General features: G+C 40.4%; 2 protein-coding genes across 3 annotated transcripts in view; one reads left to right on the top strand and one right to left on the bottom strand.

Moving 5' to 3' along the window:
• Positions 1 to 115: 115 nt before the first annotated feature.
• Positions 116 to 8333, bottom strand: LOC118790525 (leucine-rich repeat-containing protein 27-like). 2 transcript variants are annotated; one of them, XM_036547465.1, is made up of 11 exons: positions 8186 to 8333; positions 7404 to 7700; positions 7005 to 7135; positions 6071 to 6129; positions 5642 to 5794; positions 4748 to 4970; positions 3325 to 3462; positions 2710 to 2800; positions 2128 to 2264; positions 1486 to 1603; positions 116 to 537 (listed from the first exon to the last, which is right to left on the bottom strand). In XM_036547465.1, the coding sequence occupies exons 2-11, from the start codon at positions 7611 to 7613 to the stop codon at positions 442 to 444; spliced, it is 1356 nt and encodes a 451-aa protein (XP_036403358.1). In that variant the 5' UTR covers positions 7614 to 7700; positions 8186 to 8333; the 3' UTR covers positions 116 to 441. The 2 variants fall into 2 exon arrangements, with proteins under 2 accessions (XP_036403358.1, XP_036403359.1); XM_036547466.1 differs by lacking the exon at positions 8186 to 8333 and having other exon boundaries at positions 7005 to 7095; positions 7404 to 7456.
• An 834-nt stretch (positions 8334 to 9167) lies between these two features.
• The window catches only part of LOC118790034 (serine/threonine-protein kinase 32C-like), a 55263-nt gene continuing 46804 nt past the window's right edge, over positions 9168 to 17626 (top strand). The window contains exon 1 of the mRNA XM_036546827.1: positions 9168 to 9647. Within this exon, the coding sequence (XP_036402720.1) occupies positions 9566 to 9647 (82 nt within the window). The 5' untranslated portion in view covers positions 9168 to 9565. The remainder of the gene's footprint in view (positions 9648 to 17626) is intronic.

The raw sequence follows: 17626 nt of genomic DNA, 5'->3' as shown, positions 1-17626 counted from the left end.
AATTGGTAACGGTATTAAGCAACAATCAACTGTATTTGGTCTGTAATTGTTTGTGAACAAAGAGATATTCTGATGCAACCTAAAATAATATGGAAAATGAGCAAATTGTTAGGTGAAAAAAGGCAAAAAAACCTTCTTCTTCCACCAAAAACTCAACCTCATGAGCAAATCTGTCCCTTCTTTTCACACATCTACTTTTGGAAGCAAACTAATTTAAAAGGTAACAAAGGTGTGCCAGACTAGTATTATCTGTAATCGACATCAGAAACAGAGGAAAGCAGCCATGGGCTTCCACAAAACAGTGTTGTCAGACATGTGTATTCCAGGGGCTCAAGAGTGCTAGCCTCCACCTTGAGCAGCTTTTGCTTGACTGAACACAATACATTGCAGTAGTCCATTGACAGAATGGCAGCATGTGGAAAGGGCTCAGCTCTTGTAACTTCACAGAGAATCATCTCCAGTAAAGGCAGTGAATCGATACTCTTGTCCATTTTCGTTCTTCCTCTCCGGATGTTCAGACTGTAACTTCTTCACCTGCTGGAGGGATTACAGAATATCATTATTTCAATAAAATACTAATAATAGGTAGGTGCATGGGACTGTATTCACCACTAGATTATCAGGACTGTGGTTGTACAGAATACTGTTTACAATATTACATTTTGCATGAAATATATTAATATCTACAATGGGATGCATTTTGGCACATTAAAGATATATAGTCCTTTTACTGACAAGGTCATTTATATTTCCTTTTCTTATCTTTCAATGATCTTTTTTCACCTAGCTTTTTGCCCTTAACTTTGAAACAGCCAGTTTAATGAAAGATTATTACTGTCATTATGATATACTTTAACCATCACTGAAAGAATCCAGCTACCACCACTCCACAGGACAGGAGGAGTGACTTCCGTGCTGGAGTAAATATTTCAGTGTTTTTCATTTCTGTGCTGGAGATGAAACTCATGCATGCATCGCAGTGATAATGCAGCATCTCATCTTGTTTCCCTTCAGGCGCATTATCTGAGATTTCTGCACAAACGCACTCAAATTTCTGACATGCTCTTCCTCCCGGGAAGACGTGTCACGCACTGATTACCACGCAGCCCTGTCAAAGATTCTCCTCCCCTCCTTTTCATCTCCCAGAACGGTTGTCATGGTGACCCAACTTGCTAAGGACAACAATCGATTGATTACTGGGCTGGCTTTGTCACTCAGTGCTGAATAGAATTGATCAGTTTCAAACACAGAGCGCAGAGCTGCTGCATAAAGCAGGAAATGGGTCATATTCAGGTGCTACCGAGTTCATCTCAGCACACCTTCAATAGGTGAATTCCTACCTTCCCCTAAAGTACTTGCAAAGCTGCTGTAAAATGATGCCATACAGCCATCGTTACTGTACCAAACCAGACTACTTTCTGAGCAGACATCAAAGCTGTGAGTCCTTTCTCTGTTTGAGACTCAAGCCCATATGGGATCATCCACCTCCTGCTGTGTAGCTTTGATGTTCTCCAGCGCAGACCCCTTGGGCCTACTGTTCCTATCCTGCACCATCTGAATATGGGTTCTGATCCTCTGCTCCAGGTCCTTTTCCCGACTCGCTCTGGGGACGCACAGTTCAACAGTCAGAATTAGACTTATTCCCCACAATGTTCTATGCTATGTAGTCATAAATGTAAATGTTACATAAATGTAAATATTCTCTAACCTGCAATATACCATATAGAATTACTTTTAATACAGTACCTCACTGTACTATCCAGCATTCATTAACTACATTCACAAACTGAGTATCTACACAGATACTGAAACTGTTGCACCTTTAAATTCCCTCCACTAGATGTCCCTAAAGATCCTTGAGTGTATGCTCCATTAGTACCTGCATCACCAGAATTACATTTACAGTGTTACTGCAGGTCAGAGCCACACATTTGGAAAAAAAATAAAATGAAATAAAGTTTCTTGAAGGATACAGAATAAGATTCAGTGCATATAACATGTTGATCACACGGTGATGATAAAAATAGTTCAACAACACCGATGTAATGGTATGGCAAAATGATAACATTGCTACAAAAGACAAAGGCTGAACAAAGTCAGTGTGTTGTTAGCTGCGCTGGAGTGTACCTCATATCCTCCATTTCTTTTAGAGACTTCAGTGACATCTGTCTGGGCTCCTGTTGCAGTGCACTATTGGTAGTACTGTCCGTGCTATCCTTCATGTTGGATTGGGGGTCTATTGCATAGGGAGCACTTCTCAGGACCTTAGAAAGGCCACAAAAAGCCTTAATGACACAAAATGACACATATATCTGCAGTGTAAGCCTGGGTGTGCTTATGATGCTGGATTCAAGAATGGTGTTGTGTAAAGCAGTGTCATCCTATATGTGGGCATGTAGTTCTGGGTAGTAGTGTGTTGTTTATGGTATTGGTTTGTAGTTCTAAGTGCTGGTGTATACTTCTGGGTGCCAGTTTGTAGTTCTGGTTGCTGGAGTGTAGTTCTGGGTATTGGCGTGTTGTTCCAGATGCTGGTGTAAGAGGTTTTGTTGTATTTATTGTATGTATCTTAAAATTTTCTACAGTCTCTAACTAAGGGATGACTGATACTTCAGTCCAGTGTTACTCTGCTGTTTAATCATTTACCCACCAAGAAAAAAAGAAAATAAAAAACACAAAAAACAGGCATTAAAGAGAGCCAGGACAGCTTACCTCCTCTCGGTTTCTCAGAGTGTGATTCTGGACTCTCCTCTCCTGCCTCACCCGGGCCTCAGACCTCCATTCCTGAAGCACCTCTTCATCTCTGGGAGACAGAAGAGGAACACATATCCAACAAGTCAACCACACTGGAAGAACATTGGATGACACCTGTGCTCTCCTCAGAACAACTCAAACCAATCAGCAGCACAGCAGAGAGCGGTACATGAGTATGAAAAAAGCTGGAAACATAAAAATCTTACAAATACATAAACTCTAATCTTGTGCCTTTTTTACACGGCCCTCCATCAGAAATAACGCACATGTCTCTCCCTTTCTAACACCGCATCAAATACCATAACTAATTCCAGGTCTCTGAAAATCTGAGGAGAGGTCAATGTAACTCAGCATTGCACATATTTTTAGGACATAGCAATGACTCGGCAGTTCAACTTCTCTGGAGCTTTACTTTATTCACCATCAAAACAAACATAATCCTGAAAAACAGAACTTGTTATAAAATCTTTGACCCATCCACCAACTGAAATGTTATTCTTGTCCAGTCATTTAGCTGATACCTTTAGGACTTTGCAATATAAAAAGAACAATGACTAAAATAATAATACTCACTTCCTCCGTTGTTCAATTATTGCTTGTTTTTCCTTCAGCTCCTTCATGGCAGCTATTTTTCTTTCCTCCAGACTCTTCCAATATCGCATATTGCATGGTGGAAGCTCTGGAAATTTGCACTTAACTGACCTTCCTTTTCTGAAACAATAAATCAGGAGAACATATTTTATATCCTTCATAAAAGAGATTTCCTGACAGAACTTTATTGATCCTTTAATTTGAGTATTATTTCTGTAAAAACAAAAGCATAAATTGACATAGCAGGAACCCACACCTATACGGCACCGAGAGTTATGTCCTGTTGGAGGTGGCCCACAGAAATAACCACAATGTCTGAGTTCTCACAAACATTTACATCTCTACCCAGCCCAACTTGGTCACATAATTAATGGCCAAAGTTGGAACATTTGTACTCTCTTCTGTATGTTATTATGTTACTACGTCTGCTAGGTTTGCTTCTTCTATGTTTTCAGTGCGACACACCTATCGGGCGGCAGTGTAGCATAGTGGTTAAGGAGCAGGACTCGTAACCGAAAGGTTGCTGGTTCAATCCCCGCTGGGACACTGCTGCTGTACCCTTGGGCAAGGTACAGCTGTATAAATGGATAACATTGTAAAACAACTGTAACCTATGTAAGTTGCTTTGGATAAAAGCATCTGCCAAATGAATAAATGTAAATGTAAACACATACTGGTCCTGAATACTTCTAAAAAAAAAAAAAAAAGAACATACACCTGTAAGAATGTGCTGCCTTCAGCACCAGTAATTTAATGGTAGAATGTGAAATTGCACTGCATAGGGTGCATAGATAGGGTTTATCCAGCTGACTTGAATTAAAAATGGAAATGATTGCTACCAGCATGTAGACTGGTATTGTTCGCCAGTTATCCAACTCAATTCAGTTTTTATTTCTCAAGGAGATTTACAGACTTCTCTGTTTGTTTTTATTAAGCCTCTTTGTTTTAGCTATGTTCATTCCGAAAACCCTCAAATTAAGATGTTAATATCTAACTAGGCAATCATCTAGCCACCATTAAAGTGATGAGAGATGCCTAACTATGACTGTCAGTGCTCAAAGGGGCAAGCATTAAAACATGGAAAAAACATACTTATTTAATTTTAATTTCCCTTCTCAACAAAATGTATGGACCATATGTGAAGGGATGTCATCTCTCAAAAACACAAGACCCATTCCCACTGTGCCCCCTGTTTCCACTATGTGATTAATGCTTGATCCAAGTATTATTTTCACATCTCTGTAGTCAGCAGTGTCTTCTCGTTGGTAATTGCTACAGGGCAGTAAAGCCCTGCCATTGCAATGTACCTGAATTCACACCTCTTCATGAGTTAAAACTGAGCAGCCGGTTAGAATGTATCTAATGAAGTCACCGGACTACTCGCCTTTCCACAACCTCCATTTACCTTGGGATGACTGGCAGGGTGTGGCCTCTGAGACCTCCCTCTCTCTTTACTGGTCCTGACTTTGGTGGGAGGGAGGGTGTGGGTACACCATGCCCAAAGTCCACACTCTCCGTCTGCATCATCCTCAGCTTCAGCTCCTCAAACCTCTGCAACTCCTCTGAGTCGTGCACCTCCTCTGAGCAGGCAAGACTACTGAGCTGCAGTTTCTCAATGGGGGGCACCTCTGCCAAGTAAGAGCAACACATCAGAAACAAACAACCCCCCTGCCATGGATCTCAATCAGCCCTGTCACTTAGTCTGGATGAGCAATGCAACTATATAAATTAATCGAACATAAATAAGATCACATATTTCAATATTAACAACATGTACTGAATTCCCAAACCCCTTTGTTGCAATACTCTGTGGAAGAGATGATTATGTCTATTCTGTATGCTGTATAATGTTGCTAAAGACTGCACCATTTGTCCCTCTATTCAATTACATTTAAAAATCTTCCTTCCTATGTGTACACTTTTTTCTGCTGACTAGCGTGTGGATTTGGCCGACGAAAAGCTGACAGGGCTTGATCCGAGACAGCTGCTGGAGTGTGGTAGAGGGGTTATTGATCATTTTATTCATGCACAAATATTCCAGAGGAGAGCTGTGCAAAACAGCATGCTACACACACCAGCTCCAAGGAAACAGGAGTCACACCACAGAATTGGAACCACAACAAGAAACCATTTGAGTGACAAGCCTTCACTTTCTGAAATGAAACTGCAAAAGAGATGGGGAGGAGTACGTGCCTGACTGCTGGAGGGCGGGGCAGATCTACACCCAGATCTTGGTGTCTGTACCCTTTGTCATAGTGTGTGCATGAATAACCATCTGCTGGTCACACTACTTTCATACCTGTCAGACTGTTTCTCCCACTGACCGGTCTCTCAGCCATGGCCTTTCTCAAAAACTGGAGGATGCATTGCACACCCTTGTGCAGGACCTCCTGCGGAGGGAACATGATGGGGCACCGTCGCAGACTCAGCGCTTTGAGTGAGATCAGGTTGCCTGAAAAATCATGAGTCAAAGAATTTTTACACCCAAGTTCTGCTCAAAATAGCACTGCAAATACTAATGTGAGAGAAGACAGGATGTCGCTGTGTCTCTTGAAGTGAAAAGTTACCAAGATCTGTAAGGATGTTATTTGAGGACATCCACATTGTAGAATGTTATTACAGACAGCTGACTATATGCACCACAGATACAAGGCTCATATTTTCATTAGAGTTAACGAAATCTTTCCTTTCATGCAAGTTTACCATGGCAGAAAATGGAAGGACTAACCCAATTCTAATGGGAGCTCTGCAATAGGATTCCCTTCCAGGAGTAGTGTTTTCAGAAACCTAAAAAATAGAATTATGTTGTTTAATTTTACCTCTACAAGCAATATCACCACATGATCCATGCTGTTTGAATGCATAAACTCCAGGGTTTAAAGCTGACTGTATATCAGGAAAGAACAGCTATAAAAACTAAACAAAGGAGTATGACAAAGAAATTGCCTGAAGAGCATGTAAGATGAAAGCGGGAGAGGTAACTCCTAATTTGCCACTAGAAGCTGAACATATTTGCTAGTTGTCAAAAATTCAGTGGACGTTGGGAGAAGTGCTTCTTCATATGCGCAGGTTCTCACAGCACAATGATTCATGGTGGAGTTTCGGGTAAACCAAATTACAATGCTTTCATTTAATAGCAAGTACAACACTGACATTTTCTCTGATTTTCACCATAAATTCCACTTGTGCTATGGACACACTGCATTGCAGATTTTAATATGTTAATTTAAGACAGTATTTTGTCACTAGTCCATTCTTATTACATAAGAACAGATAATCTTTTGTAACATTCACTACAATGTCACTGAGCATATTCTAATCTTATTGTTAAAGTAAATAACTTACAAAACACCGGGTGACAAATCTAATTTTGTTTCTGGGGAATACTAATGCATTTTGACTAAACCCTATAAATATTTATCAATAGCCATGAGCACCTCTCCAGCAGCTGAAAGGCAATTGCATGTAATTTGTCATAATTTAGTAACTAACTGACATGATTCAGGTACCACCTATAGTAAGATTAAAAGATGTTAACAGATATTCATGGAGCCAGTTCATACCTGGCTTCATGGAGAAGCTATGTCAGCATCTTGCCATGTGAGGACTAAATTGTGGGCTAACTAAACCAAAGCACTTCACACACAAACATCTTTACATACCTGTGCTGCCCTATCTCTGGGGGGAGCATGGTTATTTGATTGTTCCTAAGGTCCAGCCACACCAGATTTGACAAGCTACTGAACAGGGCATCTGGAAGGATGGAAATTTCATTTCCTTCGAGATATAAATTCTTGAAACAATTAAGAAATAAAGTCAGAAACCAGCTGTGTCTGGTCTTGAATGCAACATATCACAATTTTAACCAGATAACTAAACTAAACTAAACTGTCCTGGAGTGAACAAGGCAAAGATTAAACAGACTATTTAAGACAGCAATAATTTAACATTTTGTAATGATGATAACAAGGTACTACTAATAATACATTATTATTATTGTTATTATTATTATTGTACAATAAACATAATTTAAAGTATTAAAACATGATAAAATACATTACTTTTATTTTAGAAATCTTCAAAATGCTTTCTGGAATGTGCTTCAGCTTTCTTCTGCTTAAACACAGCGAGTCAGAAGTCGTCTCCACTGGGATGTGCATTTCTGACGCGTTGTCAGGATGTAAAAATGGAGGAGGCAGGACTTTGCCTGATGTGTCGCCCCGTTCGAAGTTTAAGCGCTGGTCGCCAATGTCCTCCTCCAAAGATGCCATTGTGGTGTTTTCAGTTATTGTTCGTGAAGGTGGAGTGGATCTAACATTAACTTTACATATCTCCTGGATGCATTCCCCCTGTGCAGGCTTGCAATTTCCATGCGGCCCCAAAGACAAAGTGGACAAAAGAAATATGTCAAACAAAACTGGATAGCTTTACAATACAATAGACACACAGTCTAGACAGTAACCTTAGCTTCTAAGTAGCCAGCTACCGAGCTATTCAGTAGTAGTAGCAAATTAGTTAGTTCAGCTAAAATGTCCTAGCTAGTCTCATCATCAATGCTGTTCTGCTCAGTGTGCTCGCCAGCAAGTTGCCAATGAAGAGCTGCATACAGGTAAGTTTGTTGCTTTAGACGTTATATTGTCAAGATGACTGACTTTTCAAGTACGTTAGCGTTAGCTAACTACCTATCCATAATGCCGTTTTCATAACTCGCTGTCGTTGCAGCGAGTTAGTAAATGCTAGCTAAACTTTTAACTTTCAACTCGCTGTTCGATGCAGCGTGTGTAAGCGTGTGTATTTGGAGTTTAGAAACGTTTGAAATACCGTTAATGCGCTAGGTACTTACAATCTGGCCTTTTGTATCCGCATCTGAAGTTATCAGAAATTAAAGCGTAACTAGCTACATTTTGAAAACAAAGTAACAAACGTTAACTGCCTCACGTTCTAACTGACTTGCCAAGTTATGTAGAAACTAACTACATGGCTAACGTGAGCTAGCTATGGCACGGCATCAAGCGGACCAACGTTTCCATGGTGACAGGTCAGCGCAACCCGAGCTACGGCGAGTGGTACTACCCAGAAACTATGCATAATTATTGGTATCGCGAAACAGAAGCTGTTTATTGTTTCAGTGCACGATCAAAGCAGTTGGTCTTTCGCCGGTTTTGTTTATTATAGACAAATAGGCTAATTATGCAATATATAAAGTCACATAGCTAAATTTGAACTAAAAGCGACCGCACGGCTCATTTTTGGACTATAGTGACGTACCAGTAGGGTAGGCTACTAGTTAAACAGTAACGTTGCAGAAGTCAGACTGCAAAAAATGAGTAGGCTATATTTCGACCTTGTAGTGGTCAAAAGAGGTCGCAATTATGACAACAAAAATATAAAATAAACATTCACTGTTAAGAACAAATAGATAAAATAAGTAACTTGATAGAAAAACACATAGCCTACCTGCAGTCTAAGGAAATTGTTCACTTGTTTTGTTATTCATTTTCTCGATATATCTTACATTTAAACGCACATTTAATTATTTTGTTAATAGAAACAGAACATTCACTTTGTGAGAAGAGTAGGACTCTTTGTATTGAAAGAATAGGTATAAAAAGACTCAAAGACGACCTTTTTACCGTCACAATTATTTAGGTATAGGGCTAACCTATATTTATTTGTCCATTCATTCACCTGTACATTCAACTTCGGGGTAGTTAAAGTGTTAACACTTTTTTCCACGATCTGGCGCCACCTATCAGCTAATGAGATTGGCGCTGACTGCAGTTAGGTAATACTGAACTTCCATATAGACAGTAAACCTCCGCTGATTCGCACACGCCACATTACAAGAGCCCGAACCGAGAGGCTAGGTTATACCCATGCATCAGATACCGAGGGGACAACAGTAGATTCAGCCACGCATCGTTGCTTTGTTAATATATGTGAGCTGAGAATCAGTTCAATAAAAAGGAGTTTCCCGTTTGCTCCAGAGCATTTTTTATGATAACTACATCTATAGATTAATTGATTTGATTATTCACACCTCACAGTTCTGTAGGCGCATTCTAAAGGCTGTCTTTGATGTTTTCGGCAAAAACAGAGTAGTATATACGAAAGAAAAGTGTTCAGAAATGCAGATTAAGGAGCAATCTTATTTTTAAACGCGTACTGCACAACACTGTTAGTTCTTTACGAAGTGAGGAATGCTATCTGACTTCCTGCATCAATGTTTCACTGGGGCAAGTGGAAGAAGAGGATGGGAGCGAACAGTTCTTCAAAAAGACCGGTCTTCGATGAAAAGGAAGATGGTGAGTGTAAGCTGTATGCATGCCAGTGCAGTCGACATCCATTACTGGTGGACGTCAATGTTTTATGCTTTATTCTAAAGGAAATATTTCTGTTGTACGCGAACTTAAGCGATATCTTCAGTAGGTATCGCTCCTGAGGCTTGCAGCGCCGCTCCCTCTGCAATTGTACAGTCACAACGTTGCAGCCAATTACCTGGCGTAGCTTGTTCCTTTGACTGTGCCCAGTTCAACATATGCTCAATTTTAATGCCCAGACCATATGTTTAATGTCTGGAAACATGATCCTTGATATTTCTGAATTCATTAAAAATAATTTATTAATGGCCCTTGTTTCACATGACGGCATAGTAGGAAGGATAAAGTAGCCTAAGAGGCGAACACTAAAGGAAGGCAGAGGTGTGGCATTCAACTTTCTTTGGTATGGCTGTCCTCATCCAGAGGCTATAAAGTAAATTAATTGATAATGTTGCAATATAGCTTATGAAACCCTGGTGCTACCGGTCTTTATGAGTTGCACATTTTTGTTTTAACGAAATCACTAAAACAACACTTCAAATATTGCTTTCCTACAGAGTAATAATAAGCCAGAGCATCTCTAGTGTCAGAATACTCATTAAACAGTAACTTTCAACTAAAGCCACTACTGCACGGGATAAAACCCCATTTTATGTGCACGCAATACCGGTTTATTACGGTATTAAAATACATACATACAACATACATACAAAATACATACATAAAATTGGCCAATCCTCATATTAGCACCCTGCCGCAGAATTATGCTGACATGAAAATGTTCAGAACTAACGTTGCTTTTAACAGGACAAAATCTATCGATTTGCCTGCTATGCTTCTTCAAGGTGTGAGCGCTAATGTACATGTGTCATCCGCCGCTGATACTATCAGGGATCAAAGACGTGTTTTTGTTATTCAAAACTGGAAGAATCATTCTAGTTGTATTCTAGCATCAGATTGCGTGCATACTTTTTATTTTATCTTTGTCACTCGGATAGTAATTGGAATATAGTGATAAAGACCATAGAGGAATATCCCTGGGTATTAGAATTTGTGCAAATTGATTAATTAAAAGGGCTTGCTCAGAAGTATGAATCTAATTTACAATTGCTGCAAGGTCATGAAAATTGAGCCAGTTTTGGAGCTTTATCAAAAGTCTGTGAATAATGTTCCCGAATGCCCTTTCTTACAATATTTCCTGTGATTTATCTGAAATTACTGGCAACTGGAGTTTAAATATCTGAAAGAAAGTTCTAAAATCCTCCAAAAAAGTTCTAAAAATGTAGGTCAATTCACATCTACAATTTTGTGTCAAGGGAAAAGCAATTGACCCATTTAAAATCATCTCCACATTATATCTGTAAATTCACACCCCCTTGCACAAGCCTTCCTTTCAGCAACTTTAAGTCAACTGTTAAAGTTTACAGTTTCAGACTGGGTGTGAAAAGAAGTGAAAGAAAAATTCCCTCTGTGGCATGAATCTTGTAGTGCTGGTCGCATAATGAGCCTTGTATGAAAGGTGGCATGACTCTGTTGTTAGCAGTAAAAGATCAGTGGGTATCCCATGGAGACCTGGGTCTTTTGGTATAACGGATAAAATATCTGAATGAAATTTGTGCCATGCAGTTCTTAAGATCACTGGTTTTAGTCCATCTTTTGGCAAGTACCATAAATAACTTTGGCTGAATATTGTCAAAATGTATAGTACTCCATCTAAAATATCAATTCAGGCATTTGAGGGATAATGGCTCAACAGGCTTGCACACATTTTTGTGCTTCCTTTTACCTCTGTGACAGTCTGTGTGACTGGCGCCTACTGCATCTTGGCACAGGGACACTGATTTCCACTCAGCCAGCCCTGTCTGTGTTTGCCAGGTTCATTCTCCAGGGCTGGACGTCCCACTCTGACTGGCCACATTCAGGTGTAGGACAGTACAGTGTTAGCTCAAAGTTGTTGAGGATTGCAGTATACCTGAGCCCAGACCCATTCAAGCAGCATCAGCGCTCAGCTGCCCCTTGCTCCACTCCTACCTGCCAGCTGGAGGGTTTAATTTGTATGCATGCACCGTTTACAGTTGTCTATGGGGAAACTAACTATAGAACTTGTAGAACTGTTGAAATATGGAAACCGAGGTATATGAAATGATTATGATACTGCTGTTAGTAATGACGGTGAAGGGAAAACAAGAACTTTGACTGGCCATTTATTCTTCTGTAATATTTGGTTAAAGACACATAGATCAGGAGTCTTGCTTGGTGAACTTTTAGTTTAGGAAAAATCAAAGTCTTGAAGGTGTAGCATTTCAAGAAAAAAGGGGATTGCCATTTTTTTGTTATTCCATGGAAAAATACATTATACATTATTATTTGGAAGCAGCTAAATCAAATTTACTACAAGTGTACTATGTTAAAAGGCAGTTATGAAAGTGGTGTACCAGCTGGAGTATTTGTAAAAAAAAATCAGACTGCTGATGCATTTCAGTCAAGCATGATCATGTTATGATGAAGCACCTTTAGGCTGTTTTCACTAGGCCTTTCTTCGGTTGCATTGAGTACTGTATCGGAAAATGACTTTTGAGAGAGCAGTCAGAGACTGAGATGTGACATCCATGGAGTGAATGTAAACATATCAAACCTCTGGTCATGTTGGGATGTAACTCAGTCCAGGCTGGTGTAAATGGCTTTCACATGGTGACTGCATAGTATGAAATAGAAGGTGATAGAGGCAGTGTGCTATGAGAGATGTCGTAGCGGTGTACAGGTCACACTCCTTTGTCTTTGGCCTTGCTTCATGTTCACTCCCTTTCAGGTGGTTGCAGTTACATGGAAAATGCAGGGGACAAATTGTCTTACCACCATCAACTGGCTGAATTATAGACTGATTAAGTCTTTTATGCTTTTAACAGTTTGCGACATTGGGCTTACAAAGACATTTGCCATGTGCAAGAGATATGCATGGTATGAAGCACTTAATATAGACTCATGGGTCCCTTTGTTTGTGCTTGATCGGAGATTGGATGCCATCTGCCTGACCTTCAGTTGCACAGCATCCCCATTTGATGGAAAATTGACAAATTGAATTGCACATCTAAATTGAGTTAGCCAAACAGCAGGAAGCATTATCCTTCTGTGTGGCTCCCATTCAGCAAAGAACAGCTGGCTCAGTGTTGGTCAGGTTATGCAGGGGATGCAGCATACTTCATTCATCAAAACATATTTCACTTATTTTTGTAGAATAGTGAGATATAAAAATGAAATAGTATGAATTGCCTTATTTATATACAGTACAGGCAGTACTTACTTGTTTCCTCCATTTATGCAGCTGAAGCAATTCAGATTATGTACCTTACTAAAAGGTACAACAGCTTTGTCCCACCTGGGATTTCAACCTGCACCCCTACATGTCTTGTTCCCTGACCACTGCATCGCACAGATAAGCAGACATCTCCTGTTTGCCTCAAGGCTTGCACAGATCACCGAGTCAGTTGTGCTCAGCAGCTCCTGTCTTATTTATGACAGATTTCTGATATTTATGTAATCATTTCATTTAATTTCATTTCTTTCTTAATGTCTTTCAGTGTTTCCAATAGCTGGAAAAATGTGGTATGACAAAAGCATTGTATGACATTGTATAACTACCTTTGGTGTGTACTCAGCACTGTTTGACACACACACACACACACACGCTTCAGGACAACAAAAAAGTAATAACAACATAAGCCCAGTTGGAGTCAACACATTTCATTGCACTGTCAATATGAAACATGGTGGGCCCCACCGGAGCGAGCTAGGTACTTAGTTTGAATTGCTTCAGTAAATATCGAGTTGTATAAATGGATGGTAAGTCTGTGCCTGATAATCCAAGTAAATAAAAACAGCAACATCACATCCAGCCTGAGGCTTTGCCTGGACACCTGGGTCCTCTAGTAAGCCTCACTTGCACGGTGAGCTCCGCCCATCACTGACACTGAGATTACAGCATCAGTGTTGTCTGGGCCTGGCTGCCTCTCCCTCTGCATTAAAGATGCCACAATCCTGGAATGACTTTTATTGCCTTTTTTCTCGCATTATTAGCAGTCAGATGATGGCTGATGCTCCATGCGGTTCAGAGCTCTCAATGATTTTCCCGTACATTAAATCTGATAGTCTGGTGGTGTAATTAAGGCTAATTAAACACAGGCTTGAGCCTGCTGGTCTCTGGGGCTCAAGAACTCTATTGCACAGGGCTGGGGGACTGGTCATGTGGTCTCAGGATTTGGGATGCTGATCCCCCTGGGTTTCAAATACCTGTATCCAGACTTACTCCACATGGATTTCTAAATATGTGAAAAACTAAACCTGAAATTCTGGCTTCACAGCCAAACTGGTGCTGGCCTAGTTACAAACAGGACAGATGCATGGAGAGTGAGGTGTTCAGACCTGGGGGGAAGAGGGGAATATTACCAGATGTTTTGGTTGATAATCTCTGAGATGTCAAAAGCTGTTTAATTAGTTGAAAGATTACATGTCTAAATTCCCCTGTAAAATAAAATGTTTCCTCTAGTAGCTACGTGATAGCTATGAATTTTTTTTGCTAATTCCACAGTAATCACACATAACATGGACATTGATGTGCTTTTAAATTGTACTCCTCTAAGAAGGCTTAATGCCTAACAAAGCTAATCATAGTTGATTTTATAACATTACCTAGTTAGTGAGTGAATGCATACATAATGAAATGCAAGCGTGAGAGCTCTATAAATGTATGGTTCTCTTCTCCTGTAGTGGCATCTATGACTGGGGGAATCACTCCTGCTCTTCAAAGTCCTTTGTAGCATATTACAACCCTGGTAGTCTTGTACAGTATGAAACCATACAAGCTGTGTTAACTAGGCCCAGCTTTGTTCCTGTATGGCTTGGCTGAGCAGAAAAGGAGTAAGAGACTCCCTGCAGGTCTGTCCAGGCTCAAAACCCTGTCCTCAATCTGTCACTCTCCAGCTCCGCCTGTAGGTTCAGTGGGGTACTGCAGCTACACAGCTGTCAAGATAACTTTTCTCACCCTTTCATAGTACCTTCAATGTTGTGTTGCAGATGCAACATTACTGGGACTCTTTAAGACCATCATACATTGCTGTAACTTGCAGATTTGTATCAGTGACAATGACGCAAATTGGTGGTGGCGCGTACAAGGCTAATCTATGAATGCCAGGTGCATCCAGTCATACATTTCACTTACATTTTTTTCTACCTCAGAAGCACCCTATGTGCCTTTATGTGCGTCATTGCGCTGATGGTGTTTAAATGAGTGTCCTGTTTGTCGAGAAATGGTATCCTTTAGCTTTTAGGAAAAGAGCATATGGTTTGCATTAGGCAGTAATATTAGAGGAGTGCTTGGCAAGAATGCCTCTGACATAATCCAGTTGTCAGATTGATGTCCTAGAGGGCTGCCAAATGGCTAATTTAGCAGATTGTTTGATTAGACTAATGCTGAGAAGAAATCCTATATTGATTAGGACACTCAATCATTCAGGACGGTGTGGATTCATAGTATATAATCAGGAGTGGGACATGTCTTTTGTATGCTCTCTGCTTTCTTCAAACCGATCAGTACAACATGCGTGCAAATTGAAATGCATCAGGCATATCATATCACTGCCAGTTCATTCCAGAATGAACCTGGAGCACCTCAGCTCTCTGGCTGACAATGTATAATTTGATCATGAACATCAAAAAATGTTGTACAAAGAAACTGGGTCAAACATGCCCTTTACAACAGCTGGTGATGTTTGTTAGGTTTGGTACAGTTGTGTACCATTATGGTCAATGGTGTCTTCTCCAACACCGCCACTGTAGTCATGTGACTTTCTTCCCCGTGAGCACTTGCCTAGCTTGGTGGAATCAATGCAGTGTCTTTTTCCCATTTCTGCCCTACCAGGGGTGGAATCCGTCATAGGCTTTCGAACTAATACTGAAATTGTATATGCAACACAATGCAATGGTCATGGCCATCATAAGTAAATAGTCACATGCAGGTTTTAGTTTTGGAGGCATGGAAGAGTTCCATCTGAGCTGTGCAGCAAAAACCCACCTGACCCGGTAGAGTGTTAATACAGCCGATGTGCATGTGTGTGTATGTCCTCCAACATGGAGTGTTCTTCAACAGATAAGGCCGATGGAGAACATAGTGACTCAGTCAGAGAGCATGACTCAAGTGACACCAGTCATGGAGAAGCAGACATGACTCAGGAGAAAGGATGCATGACTCAGCCATTCTCAGTTAAGGTGTAGAACGACTTCCCATCAGAGTCCAGATGACATGTGCAGGTCTTGGCTCATGGGGAAGTGCTGTTTCAGGCAAAGAGTATGGGAAATGACCACTTCAGTTTTCACCAGCAGAAACATATTTCTGCCACAGAGAGCTCCTCTCAAAGATTGGACCTTGCAGTGACAGGGTCAGCCAGTAATCCTTTGGATTAATATGACTGGTTATGAAAACAACAATGGCTGACAAAATTCATTATAGTGAATACCTGGACACACTAATAAAGCAGTATTTCTGAAGAGATGCTCACTCCACACAAAGAGTCTATTTAACGTGTTGAGTGTGAGTGTTTGTGTGTGTGTGTGTGTGTGTGTGTGTCTGTGTGTGTGTGTGTGTGCGTGTGTGTGTCTGTGTGTGTGTGTTTGTGTGCGTAGGAAGGTGATAAAGGAGACAACGGAAATGTAATTGATGTCAGCACAGTGGGACAGAGCCATACCTATTAGAAGGTGCTCTCACACACCTGCAGAGTCTGGAGCCAGCCCAAGCTCTCCCTCTCTCTGTTCCTCTCTGGCATCGGGTTTTTACAAGTCGATGGACAGTGCTGAGATGTTTAAAAAGAAATGGGCTGTAGCGGGAACAGTTTCCAACGCCGATATGGGCTACTGAGCTGGAGTGATTGATGGTTGAATGAGTTCTATTTTTCTTTAATGGTGCAAATGTGTTGTGTAATAATGATGTTGTGTTTATGGGACCTGTTTTCAGTTTGTAATGGTATATATGTGACACATAACACCGCTCTTTATTTTGATTTTTTCCTTCAAAAAGATCTTTTAGTTTTAAAAATAGTGATCTTTCTAAATCAGCTGATATACAACAGCTGCATATTGTGATATTATAAAAGCTGTTGCAAGTAATCCGCAGTTACAGTACATTCAACAACAGAATGTGATTCTTGTATGGCTGACAATTTACATAACCTACATAACCTAATGTTTTCTCTTCATGCAAAACTGTGGTTTTCATTTTCTGAGCTTTCTTCACTAGTTAATTATCAACTGAGCTGTAAACCTGCGCATAGCGTTCATGTGAACTGCATCCCATTCTGTATATCGCTGCAAGCCTGTGCCTATCATATTAATCATCCAACCATAAGTCACACAAGTTGTCCAATCAGCAAGAGCACCTTTGGGAATCAGTCACCGTCGTCCAATGCACAGCAGGAGCTTACTTAATGAGAGCTTGTATTCATACAGCACTGTTTGTTCTTGAATTACTTTGCAGAGATCCATCTCCTTCACCACCTGTGAATACAGTAGCCTTAGGATATGCCACACCTTGTGAAGTAGTACATCTTGTATTAGGCACCACATTAAATATATTAGAATCTACACAGATGCATGCCTGTTTTTTTTCTGATAGATCCACATATGTGTTAGATGTAGGCCAGGTGTGGAACGTCCTTATGGAGACATACACATCTGTTATTGCAAATATGAGAGAGACAGGCACACAATCAGAGTGTGGCACGGTTAGCATTTTCAACAAAATATAGCATTGTTGCAACACTTAATGTACGCCTAAGTGTTCAATCTATTCATTAGCTGTGTGCCTCATTACCATAGCTAACACTGTTTATAGATGCCTCAGCTGACAGAAATATGGAGCAAAGTGATGAGGCTGTGACTCATCTCTCTCATATGTATCAGCCCCATAGTCTTCTGGC

This window comes from Megalops cyprinoides, chromosome 15, assembly GCF_013368585.1.
Source record: "Megalops cyprinoides isolate fMegCyp1 chromosome 15, fMegCyp1.pri, whole genome shotgun sequence".
NCBI classification, from domain to species: Eukaryota; Metazoa; Chordata; class Actinopteri; order Elopiformes; family Megalopidae; genus Megalops; species Megalops cyprinoides.
This window is presented reverse-complemented; position numbering and strand designations above follow the sequence as displayed.

What these genes read in the sequence shown, in the direction of transcription:
- LOC118790525 (XM_036547465.1), bottom strand. Translation starts at nt 7,613, where the DNA reads ATGGCATCTTTGGAGGAGGACATTGGCGACCAGCGCTTAAACTTCGAA. An exon ending in ACCCTGCCAGTCATCCCAAG is followed by an intron (nt 3,463 to 4,747) that starts GTAAATGGAGGT and finishes TTATTGTTTCAG; the next exon opens with AAAAGGAAGGTCAGTTAAGT. An exon ending in AAAGAAATGGAGGATATGAG is followed by an intron (nt 1,604 to 2,127) that starts GTACACTCCAGC and finishes GTGCGTCCCCAG; the next exon opens with AGCGAGTCGGGAAAAGGACC.